The following is a 21776-nucleotide window of genomic DNA, read 5'->3' on the forward strand; positions in this document are numbered from 1 at the left end:
AACAGATAAATAATGGACATCAGATACGGCAATTATAAAAGTACTCCCCCTCTCCCCCCACCAGCTCAACATAAAGTTGCCATTTGAGAGATCTAAATTACTGTCCATTATCCTTGCATCTAGGTACCTAAGCATATGCAGAAAGCAATAAAAAGCCTCAGATACATAGCAAATAATCAGATTTCAGATATATAAAACATAAAAGATTTACCTGGCCTGGAACAATTGTATGTGTGAAAAGCTTATTGAGTTCCACAAGCTTGTTTGGGGTGATGTTAAACTTTAATGCTATGCTGTTTATGGTGTCCTGATTTCCAGCCTGAAGAAAGAGTTGAAGCTTAAGATAAAGTTAGCACTCACATACAGTGTAACAGGTTACAGCTGGACTGTAACCATCTAAAACTGTTTGCAGGGAATAGATTCAATGACAGAACACACTCCCTTTTCAACAGATCATATGATAAGCCAAAGTCAATACAAAAAAAAAAAAACAAAAAAACAACCCACCACCAACAAAAAAAAACACCTCTCTCACACTGTGCAATAGATAAAAAATGGAAATGTTAGAGATGCCCCACTCGTTTTGTCACAAAACTTTAAAGCAGCAGTACTCTAATTAGAACTAGAATGGCAAATGGAGAAAGGGGACACCCATTGGAAAACTCATCACCTCCAGCAGTCTTAGTAAGTCAGACACTTGTTTCGTTCCCAGCTAGGACACAAGCTTTCTACAGTCACATTGGGTGTGGGTTGAGTGCAAGTGTTGTTCAGGGGCCCTGGATGGCACATAGGGACTTTCCACACAGAGGTAGTTCTCCCAGCTGTGAAGCAGCAGAATGCTCTTTCAGTGTTCCAGTTTAGTGAAAGATTGCACAGTCATCTCAGGGTCAAGCACATATTTGATGCCCCTGAGCAACACTGGAAGTATTTTTCAAAGTAACAAAACCAATTATCCTATTACAGGGTCACACTGCAGAAATAAAAACAGGACTGGCAGCTATGAGAAAAGGCAGAGCACCTGGGCTGAACTGCAGTTCTGGATGCAAGCCCTGCTCTCCTCACACAACGATAACTGGAACAAATCCTACTGAGATACATACATACATATCATTTAGTATTCATTTCATGCTTTCTGCTTTACGTCACTGGCTCACTGTCAAGCTCAACAATTCCACTTTCAAAAAGAAGATACAAACAAACCACAGTGCAATACTTACAATATATTCTATGGTACCATGGGGCTTCTGAGAAACCATCTTCTTCTCTTTCTTTTCATTGGTTTTGTTTTGATTGTCATCTAAAGAGGGGGAAAAAGATTATAATTGACTTTTAAGACGTTTGTGTATCAACATGTTTCAAAAGAGATGTACAGGATGTGCAAACTATAGCTGCAAATGGAAAGACACATCAAAATATCTATTAATTAACAGGAACTGCAAAGCAGGCAACTCTTCATTAAATGCAGCACAATTAGTGATCACTCAGGAACTCTAGAAGAATTCTGTACGTGATAATGTATCAGTGCCAAACTGCTCCCATGCTCTTCCATGATTACTGTGCAATTCTGTTAACGGATATAAGCATTTTGAGTGATAAGCTGCTATCATGGCAGAGAGAGAAACCAGCTTATGAAGATATGCACTGATACTACACCAATACAATCACAACAGATATTGGTTAACCACCATTTCACCACTACACACCACAGTACTTCATAATTAGATGCTTTTTTCAACTCTGAAGCTTGAAGTATTCTAGCAGTCCTATAAAACGGGTGAGCATAAAGCATTAAAAAAAAAGTGTTAAGTAGTATAAGCATAAAAGTTGTTCAGGAGGCATTTTCTGCCAGCTAACGCACAGAAAACTGAGTGTACCTGCACAACCCCTTGCAGAACCAGAGAGGCACACACAGCACTTGGCAGTGCAAGCAGGGCTGTTCCTTTTCACTCTTACCACAGCAGAGGGACTGCAAAACCAAAAACCAGAGAATCCAACTCACCACCCACCCAGCCTAAACCCATCCTGAGCTCCATCCTCATGGGCTCACGCTGCACCAAGGACCCGTGTCCACCTACCTGGTGGCGGGGGTGAGGCTGGTACACAGCCCCAGCTCCAGGAGCGAGGCCGAGGGGTGGAGAAACTGTGCATGGCTGCCCTGCGTGCCCCCAGCCCCTCAGTGTTGCAGGTTGGCCTGGGTGGGAGAGGGGAGAAGACAGGGCCAGGCCCAGAAGACCAAGTCGCAGGGTCCTGGGGACACTGCCCTCCTGGGGGATACTCTGCTGTGCAAACCAGCAGCCCTGGGTAGATGGCCAGGGGAGGAAGGACGAGGGACAGCAAAGCAGGGCTACTGGCTTGCATTCAGGCTGCATTGCAACCTTTGCTATTTCCAAGGAATGAGAGGCAGACAGCAGTAAAAAGAAGGGAGAGAGCTCATATAACCAACTGTAATGTACACAGAAAGAAGGGAGGGGCCCACAAGAGTCACACCTGGCCCTTCTGCAACTGGTTTCCACCTTGAGACTGGTGCAGGGACTAACACAGTGCTTTCAGAACACTGAGGGCACACACTCAGGGACCTTCTTCAGCCTGCAGAGGCCTGCACAAACAATACTCAGTGTGCTCAGCTGAGCATACCTGCACGTCGTACTGCAGACACAACCAATGGTCTTCCCAGGACACTGACATGAGAAGGGCCGTGGTTAACAATATTAGAGATAGCAATGAAATCTTCCCATCAAGGAGGCAGAAAGCATGCAAGGACCAAATACACAGTTTGAATATGCATGGATAGCACAAGTAGCCTGAAGGGCAGTAGTAGGATGACGAACATTATTAGGACGATGGTGATTTTTTGCCATCCAAGTGTTTTGGAGCAGAACGCTATTTAGGTATCTCAGTCATTTCATCTTTGAGACTAGAGACCCAATGTGAACTTTTAGAATTAGCATTCTAATTGCCTTTTTCTGACCACTTGTATTTTTATCACTGCCATCAACGTACTCAGGTCAAAGTTGATGATGAAGAAAGAAAAAGAGGGTAGTGAGAAGAGTTAGGGGTGCACAGTATTAAACCATCAAAAACACAATGCCAATGATGGCCAACAGTGGCAAATAATAAATACCTCTCTAATCCATTATTTAAGTACAATTGCTGGTCACAATACTATCAAAAGAAACTCTCCCAACTAACAATGAGTTACAGAATCATAGATTCACCATGCTTGGAAAAGACCTCCAAGATCATCTAGCCCAACCACCCTAATAATTCTTCACTAAACCATGTCCCTTAGTACCACATCTAAACGTTTCTTGAACACCACCAGAGATGATGACTCAATAGGCATACTCCAGCACCTGACCACTCTTTTGGAGACGAAATTTTTCCTAATACCCAACCTGAACCTCCCCTGACGCAGGATGTCATTGGCCTTTCTGGCTACCTGGGCACACTACTTGCTCATGTTTAGTCAAGCGCCAACCAAACCACAGATTTGTTTCTTCCACACAGTCTTCCAACCACTCTGCTCCAAGATCTGTACTGCTGCCTTCGGTTGTTGCAGCCAAAATACAGGAGTTGACACACAGTCTTGTTGAATTTATTACATTGGCCTCAACCCAGCGACCCAGCCTGTCCAGATCCTGCTGAAGGGCCTTCCTACACCAGTCAGATCAAAACTTCATCCCAACTTAGCGTTATCTGCAAACTTGAGAGCGCACTCAATGCCCTCTTCCAGGTCATCAATAAAGATACTAAACAAGGCAGGTCCCAATACTGATCCCTGGGGAACACCACTCATAACCAGTCACCAGCAGGATTTAACTCCATTCACCACCACTCTCTGAGCTCAGCCCTCCAGCCAGTTCTTTATCCAGCAAAAAGCACGTGTCCAAGACATAGGCTGCCAACTTCTCCAGAGGAATACTGTGGGAGATAGTTCAAAGGCACTACTGAGGTCTAGGCAGACTGTGTCAACAGCCTTTCCTTCATCCACACCTGGTGGGTCACTCAGTCATAGATCAGGTTTGTCAAGCAGGATCTGCCTTTCATGAACCCATGCTGGTTCAGCCTAATCCCCTAGTTGTCCTGCACACATAATGTGATTAAGAACTTCTTTACAGTGAGGGTGACGGAGCACTGGAACAGGCTGCCCAGGGAGGTGGTGGAGTCTCCTTCTCTGGAGATGTTCAAGACCTGCCTGGATGCCTACCTGTGTGACCTGGTGTAGGGAACCTGCTTTGGCAGGGGGGTTGGACTCGATGATCTCTGGAGGTCCCTTCCAACCCCTACAATTCTGTGATTCTGTGATCTCACACAAGATGCTCTGTTTCCTGGAACCCAGGTCAGGCTGAGAGGCCTGTAGTTCTCCAGAACCTCTGCATGATCCTTACTGTAGATGGGAGTCATACTGGGGACACATTGGGAAACTACAGGCCACCGAGTCTCACCTCTGTGCCTGGGAAGATCATAGAACAGATCCTCCTGGATGACATGCTAGATCACATGAGGAATGAGCATGTGATCTGAGATAGACATTATGGCTTCACCAGGGGAAGGTCATGATTAACCAATCTGGTGGCCTTCTATGATGGGGTGATGGCATTGGTGGACAGGGGGAAGGTGACTGATGTCATTTACCTAGACATGAGCAAGGCCTTTGACATGGTCCCCCATCACATCCTTATCTTCAAACTGGAAGGATGTGGATTTGATAAGTGGACCACTTGATGGATAAGGAATTGGTTGAAAGGCCGCAGACAGAGGGTGGTCATCAATGGTTCTGTGTTCAAGTGGAGGCCAGTAATGAGCGGTGTCACCAGGGGACTGCCTTGGGACCGGTGCTCTTTAACATCTTTATCAATTCCAGTGATGGAATTGAGTGCACCTTCAGCAAGTGTGCTGATGACACCAAGCTAAGTGGTACGGTTGACATGGTGGAAGGAAGGGATGCCATTCAGAGGGACCTCAAGAGACTCAACAGGTGGATCCAGGTGAATCTAATGAGGTTCAACACAGCAAAGTGCAAAAGTTTTGCACTTGTGTCAGAGAAATTCCAAGCATATATACAGACTGATGTGCAATCCTTGAAAGTAGCCCTGCAGAGAAGGACCTGGGGGTCCTGGTAGATGAAAAACTTCACATGAGCTAGCAGTGTGCTCTTGTAGCTTGGAAAGCAAATGGTATCCTGGGCTCCATCAGAAGAGGGGTGACCAGCAGGGACAGGGAAATTGATTGTCCCTCTCTACTCTGCCTTGTGAGGCCCCATCTAGAGTACTGTGCACAGATCTGGGGCCCCCAGTACAGAAAGACAAGGAGCTGATGGTCCAGAGGAAAGCCACAAAGATGATTAGAGGGCTGGAGCATCTCCCCTACAAAGACAGGTTGAGGGAGCTTGGCTTGTTCAGCCTGGAGAAAAGAAAGCTGCAGCATGACCTCACTGCAACCTTCCAGTACCTAAAGGAGCCTACAAACAGGAGGGCAGTCAACTCTTTGAAAGATAACAGCAGGACAAGGGGAAACGGTTTTAAGTTGAGGGAGGGAAAACTTAGGCTGGATATCAGTGGGAAGTTCTTTACAGAGAGGATGGTGAGGTGCTGGAACAGGCTGCCCAGAGAGGTTGTGGATGCCCCGTCCCTGGAGGTGTTCAAGACCAGGTTCGATGGAGCCCTGGGCAGCCTGGTCTAGTATTAAATGGGGAGGTTGGTGGCCCTGCATGTGGCAGGCGGATTTGGAGCTTGATGATCCTTGAGGTCCCTTCATCCCAAGCCTTTCTATGGTCCTATAATTGGCAAGCCTCCAATCCTCATGGACTTTTCCAGTTGACCAGGAATACTTAGACAGTTGAAAGAGGCTTGGGAATCACCTCTAACAGCATCACCCTCAGCATCGCTAGGTGTGTCCCATCTGGCCTCGTGGACTTATGACAGCCCAGGTGGAGTAGTAGGTCTCTCTTTCCACCTAAACTGTGATGATTGTTTTATGCTATTCAGGAGATACTCTTCCAGTTACTCCAGGATCATTAAAACTGTGTAACACAAATATAAAGGCAAACTTTATAAGTTGCCTGTCATCCATCACTAGAGACGAGAAAAGGTTTGTCAGAACAAGTAAATTTATTGAATCATTTTGTCTATCTGGAAAAAGTAGACAAATTTTCAAATACATTAACTCTTTCTTAGCTTGAAACAACATGTGTGAATACTAACTATATATCCATCATCAATCAATTTTTTCCTTAGAGGAAAAAATAATAATAAAGTAATCTGGAGAGATGAAGGGAAAGAGGCAGAATTTATACCTGTTGAACATGAAGTTAAGTTTGTGTGCAAATGGGAAGAATACTAATACAGTTCTCAATAGAGCCATTTCTATTTGGAACTAAAACTGTTTAGCTGATACCAAGACTTTTGCTTTGGAAGACTAGAGAGATGACTGACAGCTGATGACATCAGCAACCCCTAAGTCATTGTGGCATAAGGAGACCACAAAAGAGTATGCCAATACAGGTAACTTTCTACTCTACAGCTTCTTACCTGAGAAAGTATGGTTTCTCTCTCTCTCTCACCTCATTTCCCGTTGCAACACCTTACTTTTCAGGTACATTCAACTGCATTAGCTACTTCAGCTTGGAAATTATAAAGTATCATACAGTCAAAAGCTATAACCTACAATACTGTTGCAAGAAGACATATAATGCACTCCAGTTCTTGGCTGATAGAACTGTGGGTCTGTTTGTTCAGTAGAGTCTGCAACAGAACTATGAAGCACTACAGTAAACTGATCTAGATACTTACACAATTGAACATCCAAAACAGTACAGACAAACTAAAGACAAAAAGAGTTCAAAAGATGAGCTGAGCTTAGAATAAATATAATGCAGCCCTTCTTTCTCCAGTAAAGGTCAACGCATCCTAAAGAACCCCAACCATTTCAGTGGCTTGCTTTTTCTACTAGCTAGGTGCACAAATATATGTTGAATTTTGCAGCTAAAACATTAACACCATATACAGATATAAAATTGGAATATATTTATGAACTTCTTGAAAAAAAAACTTTCCTTTGCACACTGGGAATAGTTATTTTCTAGATATCTTTTTCAGAGTTTTATAAACATCACTTAAGTAATTTTCCAAGATGACAAGAGAATATTTCACACAGTATCTTCATTTACTTCAGCTCTGATGGATTAATTTGTTTATCTGACAGATTCTGGTTCTTAAAATTAAATGTTCCTATAAAGAAGTGTTTGTGCTGTTAGCTGAATTAAAGATTAAAGAATTGTCATGTCACCTCCTCCCATCTTCAGTATTGGAATTTCACAATTTTTCAGTGCCTATCAAAACAATTACCATTTCTTAAAACTTTATATTGTGGCTTTTCCTAGATGAAATAACGCAAAGCTGTCTCCTGTGCTGCCACAAGTTCACTTCTACTCTTCCTTGAAGGACACAAGTCAGGAGACAGGTACTCTGCATGCCTTGAAGAGATATGTAATGGGGTAAGTGAATGACTTCAATATCCACACACACATCAAGAGAGCCATACAAACAAGAGACTGATGCTACTGAGAGGAAAGTTTTGTCTCAGAGTAATAGTAAAAGCTATTGCTTTCTGTCCTTCCTCACTCATGAAAAAATATCTTACAAACCTTACCTCCTGAAGGCAAGATGCCTGCAGCTGCTAATCTCTCATCTACAGACTCTTAACTGCATAGGCTAAAAGAAGCTATTACAAAATGCATATCCCTGTTCTGCAAAACCACAATTTGATACTTTTTTTCAGATTTTTTTTTTTTTTTTTTTTTTTTTTTTTTTTTTTTTTAAGTCCCACAGAACAATGGATTCTGGATACCATTCTTACATTGGCTGCAACCACCTCACCAAACAACATCATATCATTTTCCAAGGCGAAAAGTCTTCAGTACTTGATGGTTTTGATTTTTCATGTAAAGCTTTGAAATTATTTAAAAAAAAATAAAATAAAAATCAGAGTATCAGAAGAAATAATTCCAGTGAATCCGTTAAGCCTGGCAAATGCTGCCCTCTCTACTTACTGTACACTTAGCTGGGACAAGGTCACAAACTACACTCTGCATGAAGAATTATAAAATAGAAAAACAATATATTACTTCTCCAGTTCTCTTATTTTCTCCAGTTTCTTCTTCATGACACCAGCTTTTTTGACTGTTTGAAGGCAGTAATCCCAAAGGCACCCAGAGCACACACAGGTATGATAGAGGCTAGTCAGGCTTATCCTCAGTAATCGCATTGCTTTCAGGCAGAGAAATGGAAGAGATGTATATCTTCACAAGCTCTAAAATACAAGCCACTGGCTACTTTTTGAACTTGGACATCTGCTTGGTGGTGAAGTGACTCAGAGTTCTGCCCTGCAAGTTTTCCTGCATTACACATATACTTAACATGGCATTGTACAAATATGATAGCTGACTAGGTGTTAATGCAAATGGAATCATACAGCATTTGAAGGAAAAGGGCAGAGTGGGTGGACTGCACCTCTCTATCTTTTCAGGAAACATGTAAAATGGGAATCATGCAAAAATAGTAAAATTACTCAGCAATGACAAAAAGAATGCTGAGTGAGAACATGCAAGAAAATACATGCCTATTAAAAACTGATAGGTTTGGAATGGAAATTTTTCTGCCCTTGATATATTTATACCTGACTCAGTTTCCTAGCAGACTGTTCATATTTCATTTTGTAATCCTATAGGAGACCTTTAAAAAAAAGAGTTACCTAGCAATAATTTGGAAAACAACTATTGAAGGAGTAAGAGGTCAGTCAGCTTATTATCCAGAACATGGATAATAGAAGAATTATACCTCTGCAACTATATAAAAAGTTGTATAAAGAGATGAGAGTAGGTCAAGAAGCATCAACAGAATCCTTGGCTGCTTTTATCTGCATATGATGTGTCAGTGCAAGGTACCATCTTCCACTGCTGTTATGGACTGACCTGCAACTGGCTAGAATCAACATGAGGAGCTTTCATACCAGTTATGATACCTGAACTGGCCAGATAGCTGACGTCCAGTAATGCTATCAGAAAAACAGAAGTAAACAGAGAGTTGAAGGACTGACTGCTTCCCACACTGGGTAAATAAACTCAGTAGCCTAAGAGAACAGAGGCAATAGCTCAGTTGGACCAAAAGTCCATTTTACTTATTAATCTCTGTCTTAACAAAGACTTCAGCAGCATGCAACCACAAATTTTTTCTCCGACCAGTTTCCTAGGCTTCTAGAAATTATGGATTTCTCAAGGTAAAGGAACAGCATCCACAAGTCTGCCCAGTCCCTCTACACTCCAAAGACCCTCACACTGATCCTATGACAGTGAACCCCACAATATATCATCGTGCACTACATAAACCAGTGCTTCCCTTTTTCTACTTAAAATTTAAAAAGGATTATTTTCACTGAGCATCCTGATTTATATTATCTAAAGAATGAACAAATAAACAATCCTAAGTCCCCTTTTGCATATCACGTCACAGTTTCTATACATTCTTCCTTTGTAATGCCATTTTTTTATGCTGACAAATACTAGCATACTCCACACTCCTTCCTATTTCTCTCAGTTTTCAAGACGTAAAGGTGTCATTAATTTATGCAATAACATAACAAGGGTTTCCTTAAAACTGTAATATACTAGATATTTTTCCACATCTCTGAGTACTTCACTACCATTTTGGGACAATCCATCTCTATGAAGAAATAAAATTATACTATTTACAGCCTGAGTACCAAGCACTAAGGAGTGAAAACTTGCGGGCAGCTCGCAAGAATCTTCAAGGCAATAAACTCAGAAGAGGACAGTTATCACTTGGAGTAACCTAATCAGAACACTGCTTAAGAGATTACGCAGACAAAGCTTCCTCTTATCAGTGAATGAGGCTCAATGCCAACTATCTTGACAGAGACATAGTTCAATAAGTATCACTTAAGTCATTATAGAGAGACACAAAGAATTCAAGAATATTCCAGTCTTGGTTGGACTGGTTGACGACGAAGAGGGAAGACAAATCAATTTATCTGAACAATTTTTTTCATCTCTACTTTTTAAACCAACATTTTAATAACAGTGAACAATGCTATATACACAGAGCAGCTGAATATGGAATGATTTCACTTTGCCTCCCCAAGCAATTTTCTTCTCGTTATCCTTGAGCTATCCTGCTGAACAGCAATGATACTGAAATTATTACATGTAACAAAGCCCTGCTTTCAGTTATTGTCAAGTGCAGGTCAATCTCACCTTCATAGGAGCTGTCTGTTCTTCATTTCTGCTTCCACTTCTCTGACAACCTCCTGCTAAGCCCTCACCTTTACTTCTCTATTTTTCACTCTACTGAATCATATTATCATTTGGCTCCTCTTTCTCTGCTGAAATCTAGAGCAATAAATCTGTCGTCATTCACCATGATCACATCTGTACTTTTCAGTTATTGAAACTTCTGCCATAGGAGAATGGTAATTCCTAGACCAATAGAACTCCAGTTGTGTCTATTTTGAAATATCCACACCCTGATAATTTTTCCCTGTTTTCATTAACAGCTGATTGTAGTTCAATGCTAGCTATTTTTCAGGTATGTCTTAAATTAAGAGATCTCCAGAAAACAGAGGGCCCCAAAAAGTCACAATCTGTTCCAATAACTGATGTAACAAAGGCAGTAACTCCTTCTACTATAAATTGAGTTCGTATTTTCAGCAACATTTAAGTAAGAATTCAGAAACTGAGATTCATTCAATATTCATATACTGCAGCTTCTACATGGAAAACTGAAAATATTTTCAAGGAGCTTAAATTCCTCTTACAGCCACCTACTTCTTCCTTCACAAAGTATGGGTTTAGGTGCTCCAGTTTAAACTGCAGGGGCACAAAGCAATGCCACGTATAACAGATTTTTACAGTTGATTACAATCTGAACATGCTGCACTAAAATGCAAAGCAAAAGGAGATGCGGCACAGGGAGGCATCACTGCTGTTCTTTTGCTGGCACTTCCACATTAGGCAGAACAGAGGGGGACACAGCAGGACACACAAACCCTGCAGAGACAGTGTGGAGGTACAAGAGCCTCACACAGATTGGCAAATGCCTAGCAACTATGTGGCTCCCATGGCTAAGATGGCAAGATGCACACCATAGCATTAAAAGTTTTCTTTAAGAAAATCTGTTAGAAAAGCAAGAGGAGGAAGAAAGATCTAGTGGAAAAGGTCACCGAAGTTTAGGGGAAAAAAAAAAAAAAAAAAAAAAAAGACTATTTCAGAGAGTTAGTTTATATGCTGTAACAGCCAAGAAAATTATTTAGCACATTATTGTAAAGAAACAGTGAGATGCAGCCAGCAGTCCAGTGCTTCAGCTTTAAATCTCATCTGAAAAACAACAGGGCAATAGCTGAAATGCGTTGAAGCTGAAAAGAAATGCTGAAGAGTAAAGACTAGATGAGTCTTCTTATTGCATTATACTATATCATAAGAAAGGAAACAAAGTTAAGGTGATGCAGCTGTTATGAACAGCAAGTGCGGAGGGTGTCCAGCCAATTCAGGGATGGTGGAAAGCTCCTGGCACTGTAAGTGTTGCCTGAAGATATAGGAAGTATTCTGGTCAGATAACTTCATATCAGACAGAAAACAAAACCAACTTCTGTGGGCAGAGATCACTACTTAATAAATAGGTCATGGAGATGTTCACCAAAGTGCAGAAAGCCCACAGAGAAAGCAAGCTTATGCCTTGTTGATGGAGATGGTGCAAGCACTCCCTGGCTAACAGGTCAAAAATAAGCAATACAAGGCTGTTGTAAGAATTAATAGAGTCATAGAATCATAGAATTGCTCAGGTTGGAAAAGACCTTAAAGATCCTTGAGTCCAGCCATGACCTAACCATACTACCCTAACTAACAACCCTCCATTAAATCATATCCCTGGGCACCACATCCAAATGCATTTGAAACACATCCAGGAATGGTGACTCAACCAGCTCTCTGGGGAGCCTATTCCAGTGCTTAACAACCCTTTCTGTAAAGAAGTTTAAAAGAAGAAGAGGTTTATGACAGAACAATTAATATATTCAGAAAAAAAAAAAAGAGAAGTCTTTGGGATCACAACTCTTCTTTTCAAGTCTGGCAAACAGCAGGTTTCGTTGCTAAGTACAAGTTAAGAATAAGTTATGATATCAGCTGGATAGGAGAAAAATGTTTTCCCAGTTTCCCAGCTGCAACGATCCTATCTGTCTATCTTTGTCTGTAAGTAAGCTGATACACAGGCTTTTCTTTGTGCAAGCAGAAACACTGCCTTAAATGATGCAAATCTTCTGTGTCCTAAGTGTCTGAGATAAACTGGTTACACTAGCAAACTTCATTTATCTGTGGTTCAAAACAAAGATTGCACCCCTTCTCAGGTCTGAGACAGCCATGGCTGCTTTTAAACAACTGCTTAGTTTTAGCATAATAATTTTGTATGACTGTAGGCAATGTAAAGAAACAATTATCCTGAGCATCTCTGACAATAAGACAGGTAAGAGGAAAAAAAAAAATCACTTCTGCCAACTACAGTTTACCATTTATACCATTTCTAAATCAAATTCCCATGCCACAAGCAAAAAGCTTCCATTAACAAAGTTCTCATAGACAATAGAGTACCTCCTTATACAAGGCTGAAATACAAATCAAGGCTGAGTAAAAATGTAAGAAATATGAGGCGTATTACTAAACCATTTTCAGTTTTACTATTGGACATGTAACTGATGCTGAAATACAAATCACTGCTTCATTTTGTGTAAGATTTCCATAAGAAGAAAACAAACAAGCAAAAAAGGACTGTTCAGTTGTCTAAAATTCAACACAAACTGTACACCTGTGATTCTTCGTGACTTGTGCAAGACTGAAGGCTGGTAGAGGGACAAAAATTCTCTGCAGAGATGGTCCTACTTCATAATGTAAATCAGGTTAATATTTTTAAATATTTTTAGGAGCTGAACAAATACAAATATGGGAAGGATATACTGCAACTATACATACGAAGTGTGGAATTAAAATAGTGCAGGAATTAATAACCAAAACTGGGTGATTTTCCCAATGCAACAAGAGAATACTTGAGACAAAAGGGGGAAAAATACAAACAGCTCTTAAATTATATGGTATTTAGAGCATGTAAACTGTAAAAATTGCTATACAAAAACATGAACTCAAAAGCAAAGTCAATACTGTTTACATAGAGAAGCAAAGAACTTCTTTAACATTAAACTCCCCCATAAGCAAATATCTGAAAGAAGAGGAAAGAATCAGACATCAAGAACCATTTAGATTGGGTCTTGGGGGTGAAAGAGAAACAAGTGGGTCAGGAGAGTTGATTCTGTCCCTCTACTCTGCTCCTGTAAGACCCCACCTGGAGTACTATGCCCAGTTCTGTGTTCCCCAACACAAGGACATGGAGCTGGTTCTAAACTGGATGAGGTTCAATTTAGGCTAGATATTAGGAAGAAACTCTTTACTGTGAGAGTGGTGAGACACTAAAACAGGTTGCCCAGGGAGGTTGTGAATGCTCCTTCCTGAGAGCATTCAAGACCAGACTGGATGGGACTATGAACAATCTGGTCTAGTGAGAGGTGTCCCTGCCTATAGTAGGGGCTTGGAACTAGATGATCTTAAAGGTTCCTTCCAACCCAAACCATTCTATGATTCTACGAAAAACCACACAGCTACTCAACTGATCTTAGCAACGATACAGTGGCCCAGATGATCAGTTCAATACCTTACCTAACGTGAAACAGAAAAAAGTTCTACCATAGAGATGCGTGTGACTTCTGCTCTGGACTTCAATCTCACATTATTTAGCAGTGACACTCAGCTCTTCTACACGACAAACACAGGGGTACGGTTTCATAAGACAAATGAATGGCTACTCAGGGAGAGAAGCAGTTCTCTCCTTGCCTTTTTTTCTTCTTTTTCTTTTTTTTTTTTTTTTTAAAAAAAACCTTGGACTCTGGCTGTCAGAGAAATGACAATTCAGCTACTTAAAACAAACAAGCAAAGCTTTTATTATTGCTGCTGGACAAGTGAATTGACTTCTTTATCTTGCAATCAGATAAATCACAGTGATGGTTCAGAGAGAAGAAAATGTAGTTCAGAGCATGGTTGGGAAGCAGAGGACCTCCCTTTTCAGTGGCAGTGAGGCATTAATTCACATTTCAAGACATCGAGTCGTTCACAACACTCAGTTGTACTCACAAAACCATTGTCTAAGAAAACTATAGTAAACAGGCATGTTGAGGTTATCTAAGTCTATCCTGGGACACTTTAAGGAAGAAGACTTTAAAAAGAAAACAATTTTAGACATAGAAAGCTAGTTTATTACTCCTAAACACTGAGGAAAGAAAGAATCAGATGGCATAAAATCAGTTTCAGCAGCAAATAGGATGGTTGACAAGAGAGCAGTAAGGAGTAACAGATGCTATGAAGGAAAGCAGCCCTCATTACTTTTAAAATAGAGCTTGACTAATTTAGTCTCTGTAAGGAATTAAATAAAAATTACCGTCTCAAAGAACTATGATAGTTATTATAGCAAAGAACGAGGAGCCTCACTAATACCATGCTAATGTAAGCATAAGGGAATTGCATGTCCTAAAGGCATAACTTGTCTAATCTTGCCCTTACTTTCTTACATTGTATCGAGTGCTCTAAACCACAAGCCCATTCATTTGCAAAGCTTTAACCTGAGCAATGTTGTATCAAAATGCAACACTGTACAAGTTGGAGATACCCTGACTATTTTCTAGAACTTTTAAGTTCTTCACTTTAGGGGGAGCTTAAATTTTTGGATTATGATTTTAAAAGTAGTTAGTTTCCTAGTATTAGTTTCTGCTCATCCTACACTACATCCCATTAACTCTTACTCCACCCCAACCTGTCTAATCCTTAAAGGGCAAGATGGCATTTAAACAAGCCTGGAGTCACCACTGAGGATGTGAGAGGAAAGAAAGTGTAACAGTGGGGGAGAGCAAAGGGATGTGAATAGGAAGGACGTGAATCTCTTGCAAAAATGACACTGCCTCTAAAACATCCTGCTCTCCTCTTGTAGTGATGCTGAAAAAAGCTCCTCTTGGAGGCATTGATCGGGGTTTGGACTCGATGATCTCTGGAGGTCCCTTCCAACCCCTACAATTCTGTGATTCTACAATTCTGTGATTGATAAAGCTGGGTAAAGCTGCAGGGAAAATTGAACTTTGTGTTTTTCCCCAGTTACCAGACAGCAGGGTATTAGCCATCTTACAGCACTGCAACAGTGACCACAGACTTAAAAGAGAAGTCTGCATGTTGAAAACAAGCAAGATGAATCAAATGAGAGAGAATAAATAAATAAATAAAGCTACTTTTCTTCTGAAAAACATGCATCCCGTGCATGCATATTCTAACTTTTTTCCTGATTTTGAAGAAAAAACAAACAAACAAACAAAAAAACACTCTACATTTTCAGTTTAATAATGACAGTAACAAAGATTCAGATAAGTGATTCCATGGATAGCAGGCACCTTTGGATACTTTTTATTCTCCATTTTTCATGAGATATGAAAGAGCTTTTCTGGCTAAATCGGTCACTTGAGGATGTACACTCCATGCAGATCTCTGTGACTTCAACACATAAACTAGACCAAACTGCACTGTATGGATGAACTATGTTGATCTCTGAGCACACTACAGAAATATACGGTATTACTGAGAACTGCAAGAAGAAAGCCACTCATATCCTTAGATCAAATAAATAAGGTGCATCTGATTTTCTGTTACTTGGTATATATAGAGGTCAGACACCAATTTTTATGTACTTTCTAAACTCTGTTTTCATTTACTGAGGAAAATCCAAGTATGGAAAGAACAAATTTCCTACTACCATGTCAGGCCTCTGCTGGATGAACTCGTCAGGTTAAGTTAAGAAACAAAACGCTGTGAATGAAAAAAGGCAAAAAATTTCAATAGGAATCACTCAGCAAACATATCTCCCTCCAAACAAACAAACAAAAAACCCACCAAAACCTAAAACCAAAAACCTACGTACAATTTAAATCGCAAGTCACTACTTTTTTAAAAAAAAGTTATTATTTCCAATACAGTTATCAGACAAAACAATGCTTAAAAATAAATCCTTTCATAGAAAGAGACTTTACTTTCTTTGCTGTATTTACCCTGGCAATGCTAAAAACCTCAATGCACATAGCTCCTCCATGAAGAAACCTAAGATTAGTCACTCTGGAACAGTAATGGACTTGGGCACAGCTACACAGGCAGATTGAACTGGTCTAAGAAGCTGTCAAAAAGGTGATTGCCCAGCCCTCTCTCACATTTCTGACACTATCCCTCCGCTCGTAGAACCCGCTGGATGCCAGCCCCAGCAAAAGCACATCTGCTTGCAGCTCACTGACTGGTGACTTGTGTCAGCAGGGTGCAGGGACTGGGACCACTCAGCTGGGCTCAGGAGCAGGAAGGGCAGCACAACCTCACACAGCCTTAGATGGGCTCTGGGAATGGTATAGCAATAATCAGAGCTAATTCCTGTTTTCCAATACAACAGGGGGTGTAAAGATGGTCAGCAATTATTTGAAGAAATTGGGAAATGCATAAAAAGAAGGCTCAGTGTACTTTTACTGTCTGACGCTGACCACTACCACTCACTATGCACAGCTTCAGGATCTATACGAACCAAGTTGCATTATTTTGTACCATACTGATCTCAACCTGATAAGTCATATTGCAGACCCTGACAAGAGGAAACATCAGCATGGAAAGCAGGTAGCAAAGGAATTACAAAATAAAGAAGATCTGGCCAAACTCCATTTTGTTATTAAATGCAGGTCAAAGGAGTTCTACTTTTCAGAGTATTTAGGTAAACTTCCTACAGTGTGTTTCAAGCAAAGTATGATTACAGAATCACAGGATGGCCAGGGTTGGAAGGGACCTCAAGGATCATGAATCTCCAACCCCCCTGCCACATGCAGGGCTACCAACCTCCCCATTTAATACTAGACCAGGCTGCCCAGGGCCCCTCCAATCTGGCCTTGAACACCTCCAGGGATGGGGCATCCACAACCTCTCTGGGCAGCCTGTTCCAGCACCTCACCACTCTCTCTGTAAAGAACTTCCCCCTGACATACAACCTAAATCTTCCCTCCCTCAACTTAAAACCATTTCCCCTTGTCCTGCTGTTATCTTTCAAAGAGTTGACTCCCCTCCTGTTTGTAGGCTCCTTTAGGTACTGGAAGGTTGCAATGAGGTCATGCTGCAGCCTTCTTTTCTCCAGGCTGAACAAGCCAAGCTCCCTCAACCTGTCTTCATAGGGAGATGCTCCAGCCCTTTTTGTGGCTCTCCTCTGGACCCTCTCCAACAGCTCTCTGTGTTTCTTGTACTGGGGCTGCAGACCTGGACGCAGTACTCTAGATGGGGCCTCACAAGGGCAGATTAAAGAGGGACAATCACCTCCCTGTCCCTGCTGGCCACCCCTCTTCTGATGGAGAAGATTAAGTTGCTTAAGAGGAGAAACTAAACATCCATCTTGAAGACACCAGGCTTAAGTTGGGCAGTTGCCAAGAATGAGCCCCTCACACCTGTCCAAAGACTTCAAGATGAGCACCATGATTACAAGTGCATTCAAACACACTCCCAAACTGGCCATGTAGAGACAGATGAACAGCCCTGCTGACACCACGTGGCCTGAAGGAGCTCATGCACCAGACTCTGTATACCAACACCCTCCATCAGTCAGAAATATAAATACTGGCTTTGGACACCTCCTAGATTTTCTGCTGTTCCAGGAAGAACTGAAGGAAGGACCTGGGAGCCCAGCTTTTCCCCCAGGACAAGACATACTGCCCACGCAGCCTGACCTGCCACATGTCCCTGCAGGCACATTCAGAGCAGCTCCTATGGCTTATGTCTTCACAAGCAACAGAGCTTCAGGCAGCTGGGGCAGGCCCAGCAAGTTTGGGCAGCCAACACCTGCTATCCAGTGTGTCCTAGAGGTAAAGGCCTCACTACCATGCAGAAGCATCCCCCTTCATTATCTCTGCCAGAAACATGACAACTCTGTTCATTCATTCTCCCAAAACACAAAGTATCAAGCTCAAACTCAAAATATATTGAAAATTCTACTTCAGATTAAGGCCATTTAACAAATAGCCTAATGATTACAAACCTCTGTGCAAAGTGGGTTCAGTAAGTTTCCCATCTTTTTAATAATTTAAACTGTAAAATGATTCTCACTGCATTGCATACAGCTTTCAACTCTGAAAGTGACATTAAGTACAGCTAATACCAGAGGAGCTGCTTCTGTTGATCTGGTGCCAGTCAAAGTAAATCTCACCACATTTATAAGTGATGAAAATTGCTAAATCCTCTCTGTTTTATTGACTAACATCTGGTCTTGGCCAGCTACCCAGAAGGTTTGGAAGTTTTGTAACTTCACGTGTGCCATGCTGCTCCCATATCACCCCTGCCTGAGTTACGCCAGGGAAGACAGATCATAAAAGAATCTATTGAATGCCTCTGGACTAGGGGGACATACTTTCGCACCTCCTGCTCAACATATACTGTGCTGTCTCATTACATGGACATGTACCATTTTTCCCTCTTGGGACTCTTGTCACAGCATTTTGGACTCCTACTTGCTTTGGACAGAAATCAGAGATGCAATAGGATCAAGCTCTGTTAGAGTGATCTCCCACATACTGCAGATACTGAGCGGTATGCACTGAATGAGACAGCATAGCACATGAAAATAAAAAGATGGATTTATGATTAGAGGGCACAATGATAAGCTAGGGAACTAGATTTTATTTTGCTGATAAAAATGTGTGATGTGGGGCAAGCAGTCTAAACCAAGTTTTTCTTTATGATGCTTTCTTGAATGGTGACCAACTCCTCAGATATGCCAACTGCTTACAATTTCAAGCAAAAACCAGCGGAACCTGGGAATAAACAGCACAACTGCTAGAAAGGCAAGTTATACTCTTATGGAGTGAATATATGAACAAAATTCAGAAGGGTGAATCCAGTCCTAATTTACATCATTGTCACGTTGTCTTTTTCACAAGGTCACGTCCCTCCTTTCCACACCCCCTCCCTCCCCCCCCAACAGCCTTCAGTGGCAAAGCACAAACACTCATCTTCATGGGCTTTTACAATTCCCAACACAAACCCTGGTTTTCTAGTCTCGCAGCAGTCCACCTGAGTGCTCTCTGTTCCTGAGATGTAGGTTCTGCTCTAGAGATGAGGAATCAGTGCTTCCAAGCTGTTACTGCTGCATCACTGAGTTCCTGAAATTCACCCTCATGCTTTGAAAGTGTTTTAGAACCTCTGACACTTAGGGAAAATGAAACAAAAAGCAAAGCAAATAAAAACCAATAGTTTATATCTTGAAGCTCAGGAAGTCAATATCTTTCAAAAGAACTGGCTTCCCCCCAAAAATATGCACAACTAAGCAGTTGCAGAAGCACATCACCTATGCTATCTCAGGAAGCGTAGAGCATTCTGGGAAGAAGGATCAGCCAGAGTGCCTAAGCAACCACTGCACTGTGCCAGACAAATACATTCCTTAGAAGATTACTGCAGCATTAGTAGCAAAAGAGTAAAACAATGTTAGGAAGCTGATTGTCAAGAGGTGAAGCAGAAATAAGGAGAAAGCGATACTTCCATTGGTCCTCAGAAAGAGGAACAGCATTGGTGTCTCTGTTGTTTTACGGCATGACAACAAGGGCTATATCTACAAAGCAACATCTTGTAGTGTGACATTTGGAGACTGAATGGTACAAATATGTTGTAAAATTATACACCCATTGAAGAACAACGCAAGTACAAATAAAGAAGCAAAGTATAAGCTTACACAGGAGAAATCATCTATAATATATGCAGTGATCAATACTGCATACCATTAGGCTGTCTATAGTGATGCCACCACAATGCCAGGAGATGGGGAGAGATGCTGGAGAACTCACTTTTGCGGGATGATCCTCTTCCTTCTTGGCTCTGCGATGCCACCCACTGGCTACAGACACAACCACACCACAACACTTCACCAGCAGCACATATCTTTGCTTTAAACACTCTCTTTCTACAAAGTGTGGCAGAGTGTGCCACCACCTCCTGTTCTCTGCAGCCTTCAAAGAAACTGCACTACAGCTATTCTTCTGGGGAAAAGGGATTTATCTAATCAGTAGAATCACATTTGAGTCAGGTTGCCATCATTAACGTTTGCAAATTCATGAAGGCAAACATACTCACAAGCTTCTAAGGAAGCAGCGTGGCATATGAGAAACAAATTACCGTGAGATATAACATCTGTTTCCTGTTTCACAATCAAAAATGAAGAAGCACCTGTAGTCATGCAAAATATGGAAGGGAGATTTATTTAGAGGACAGAGGTCTTCAGTCACTTACAATAAGAAACGCAACCCTGCTGGGCTCAAGGAAACTTCAGTTTAGGAAGGACCTCCATTGAGCCACAAAATATCAACCTGCAGATGAGAATCTATAAGAATGTTGCTACACATAATCATTTTGATAAAGTACAGAAAGGATTTAAAAAAAAAAAAAAAGCAACAAGTCAGATTTTCTTAACAGATTTTCTTAAAAAAAACTCTAGACATTAAGTCAAAGCTAGATAATTGGAAAATAACTACTAAACAAAAGCAACAACAAAAAAAGCAAATCCAGAAAAACGGTTAACTGTAGGTATGAGAGAGACATCCCTTCGGTCTGAAACACCATGGAAGTGACAGCTCAGAAATAATCACGTGAAAGAAAAAAAAATGAGGTATCTGTACCCTAGCATTAAATAACAAAAACATATGTCTATGACATGATGTTCTCTCTTAGCCAGTTTCATACAAAAGTGTATCAACATTTCTAAACTAGTCTTTACAGATTGGCACTAAAAGAAAGACACTGAGGCTCTGGAACATTTCAGAGAAAGACAACAAAGCTGGTGAGAGGTCTGGAGTGCAAGTCTTGTGAGGAGTGGCTGGAAGAACCAGGATTGTTTAGTCTGGAGAAGAAGAGGCTCAGGAAAGACCTTATTGCTGTCTGTACAACTACCTGAAAGGAGGTTGTAGTGAGCTGGATGTTGGCCTCTTTCCCACGTAACTACTGATAGGACTAGAGGGAATAGCCTCAAGTTGCAACAGGGGAGATTCATGTTGGATGTTAGGAAACACTCAGGAACACTCAGGCACTGAACAAGCTGCCCAGGAAGGTGGTGGGAGTCACTGCCCCTGGAAGTGTTCAAGAGACATTTAGATGTTGTACTAAGGGACATGGTTTAGTGGGAAATATTGGCGATAGGCGGATATTTGGCATGGGTAACCCTGGAGGTCTTTTCCAACCTTTGTGATTCTATGATTCTGACCACTACAGCTAACATCTTTCACCAGGGACCTGCTGAATTCATACTTCCTACAGAGCTCAGCCCAGCCAGATGGACATTTTTTTGTCATCTTCCACATGCAGGCAAAGGCTAACTACTTAAATAATCCCACTCCCATAGAAGATGCTGCAGGTTTCAGGAGAACTCTCAGGAACTGCTCAGTCAGCACAGCAGGACAGCAAAGGCAGCAACTGTTAGGAGAGCTGCGGTGACAAGTGCCTGAGGACTGCAAACTCGTTAACAGGTACAGCTGCAGCGGAAGAAGGTAAGTGTACCACATGCAGACTAATTCTATGGCAACCAATGTTTTCAAGTGAAACTACTGCATTTTGAGACTTGAACACAGAGCTATTA

General features: G+C 41.4%; 1 protein-coding gene across 1 annotated transcript in view; it reads right to left on the reverse strand.

Annotated features, from left to right (window-relative positions):
- NCOA7 (nuclear receptor coactivator 7) overlaps positions 1 to 21776 on the reverse strand; it is a gene marked incomplete at both ends in the record, with an annotated part of 66459 nt that overhangs the window by 22764 nt on the left and 21919 nt on the right. The window contains 2 exons of the mRNA XM_079550890.1: positions 212 to 319; positions 1218 to 1297. Coding sequence (XP_079407016.1) covers positions 212 to 319; positions 1218 to 1297 — 188 coding nt within the window. The remainder of the gene's footprint in view (positions 1 to 211; positions 320 to 1217; positions 1298 to 21776) is intronic.

Source organism: Tetrao urogallus, assembly GCF_951394365.1.
Source record: "Tetrao urogallus genome assembly, chromosome: 2".
In the NCBI taxonomy this organism is placed as follows: domain Eukaryota; kingdom Metazoa; phylum Chordata; class Aves; order Galliformes; family Phasianidae; genus Tetrao; species Tetrao urogallus.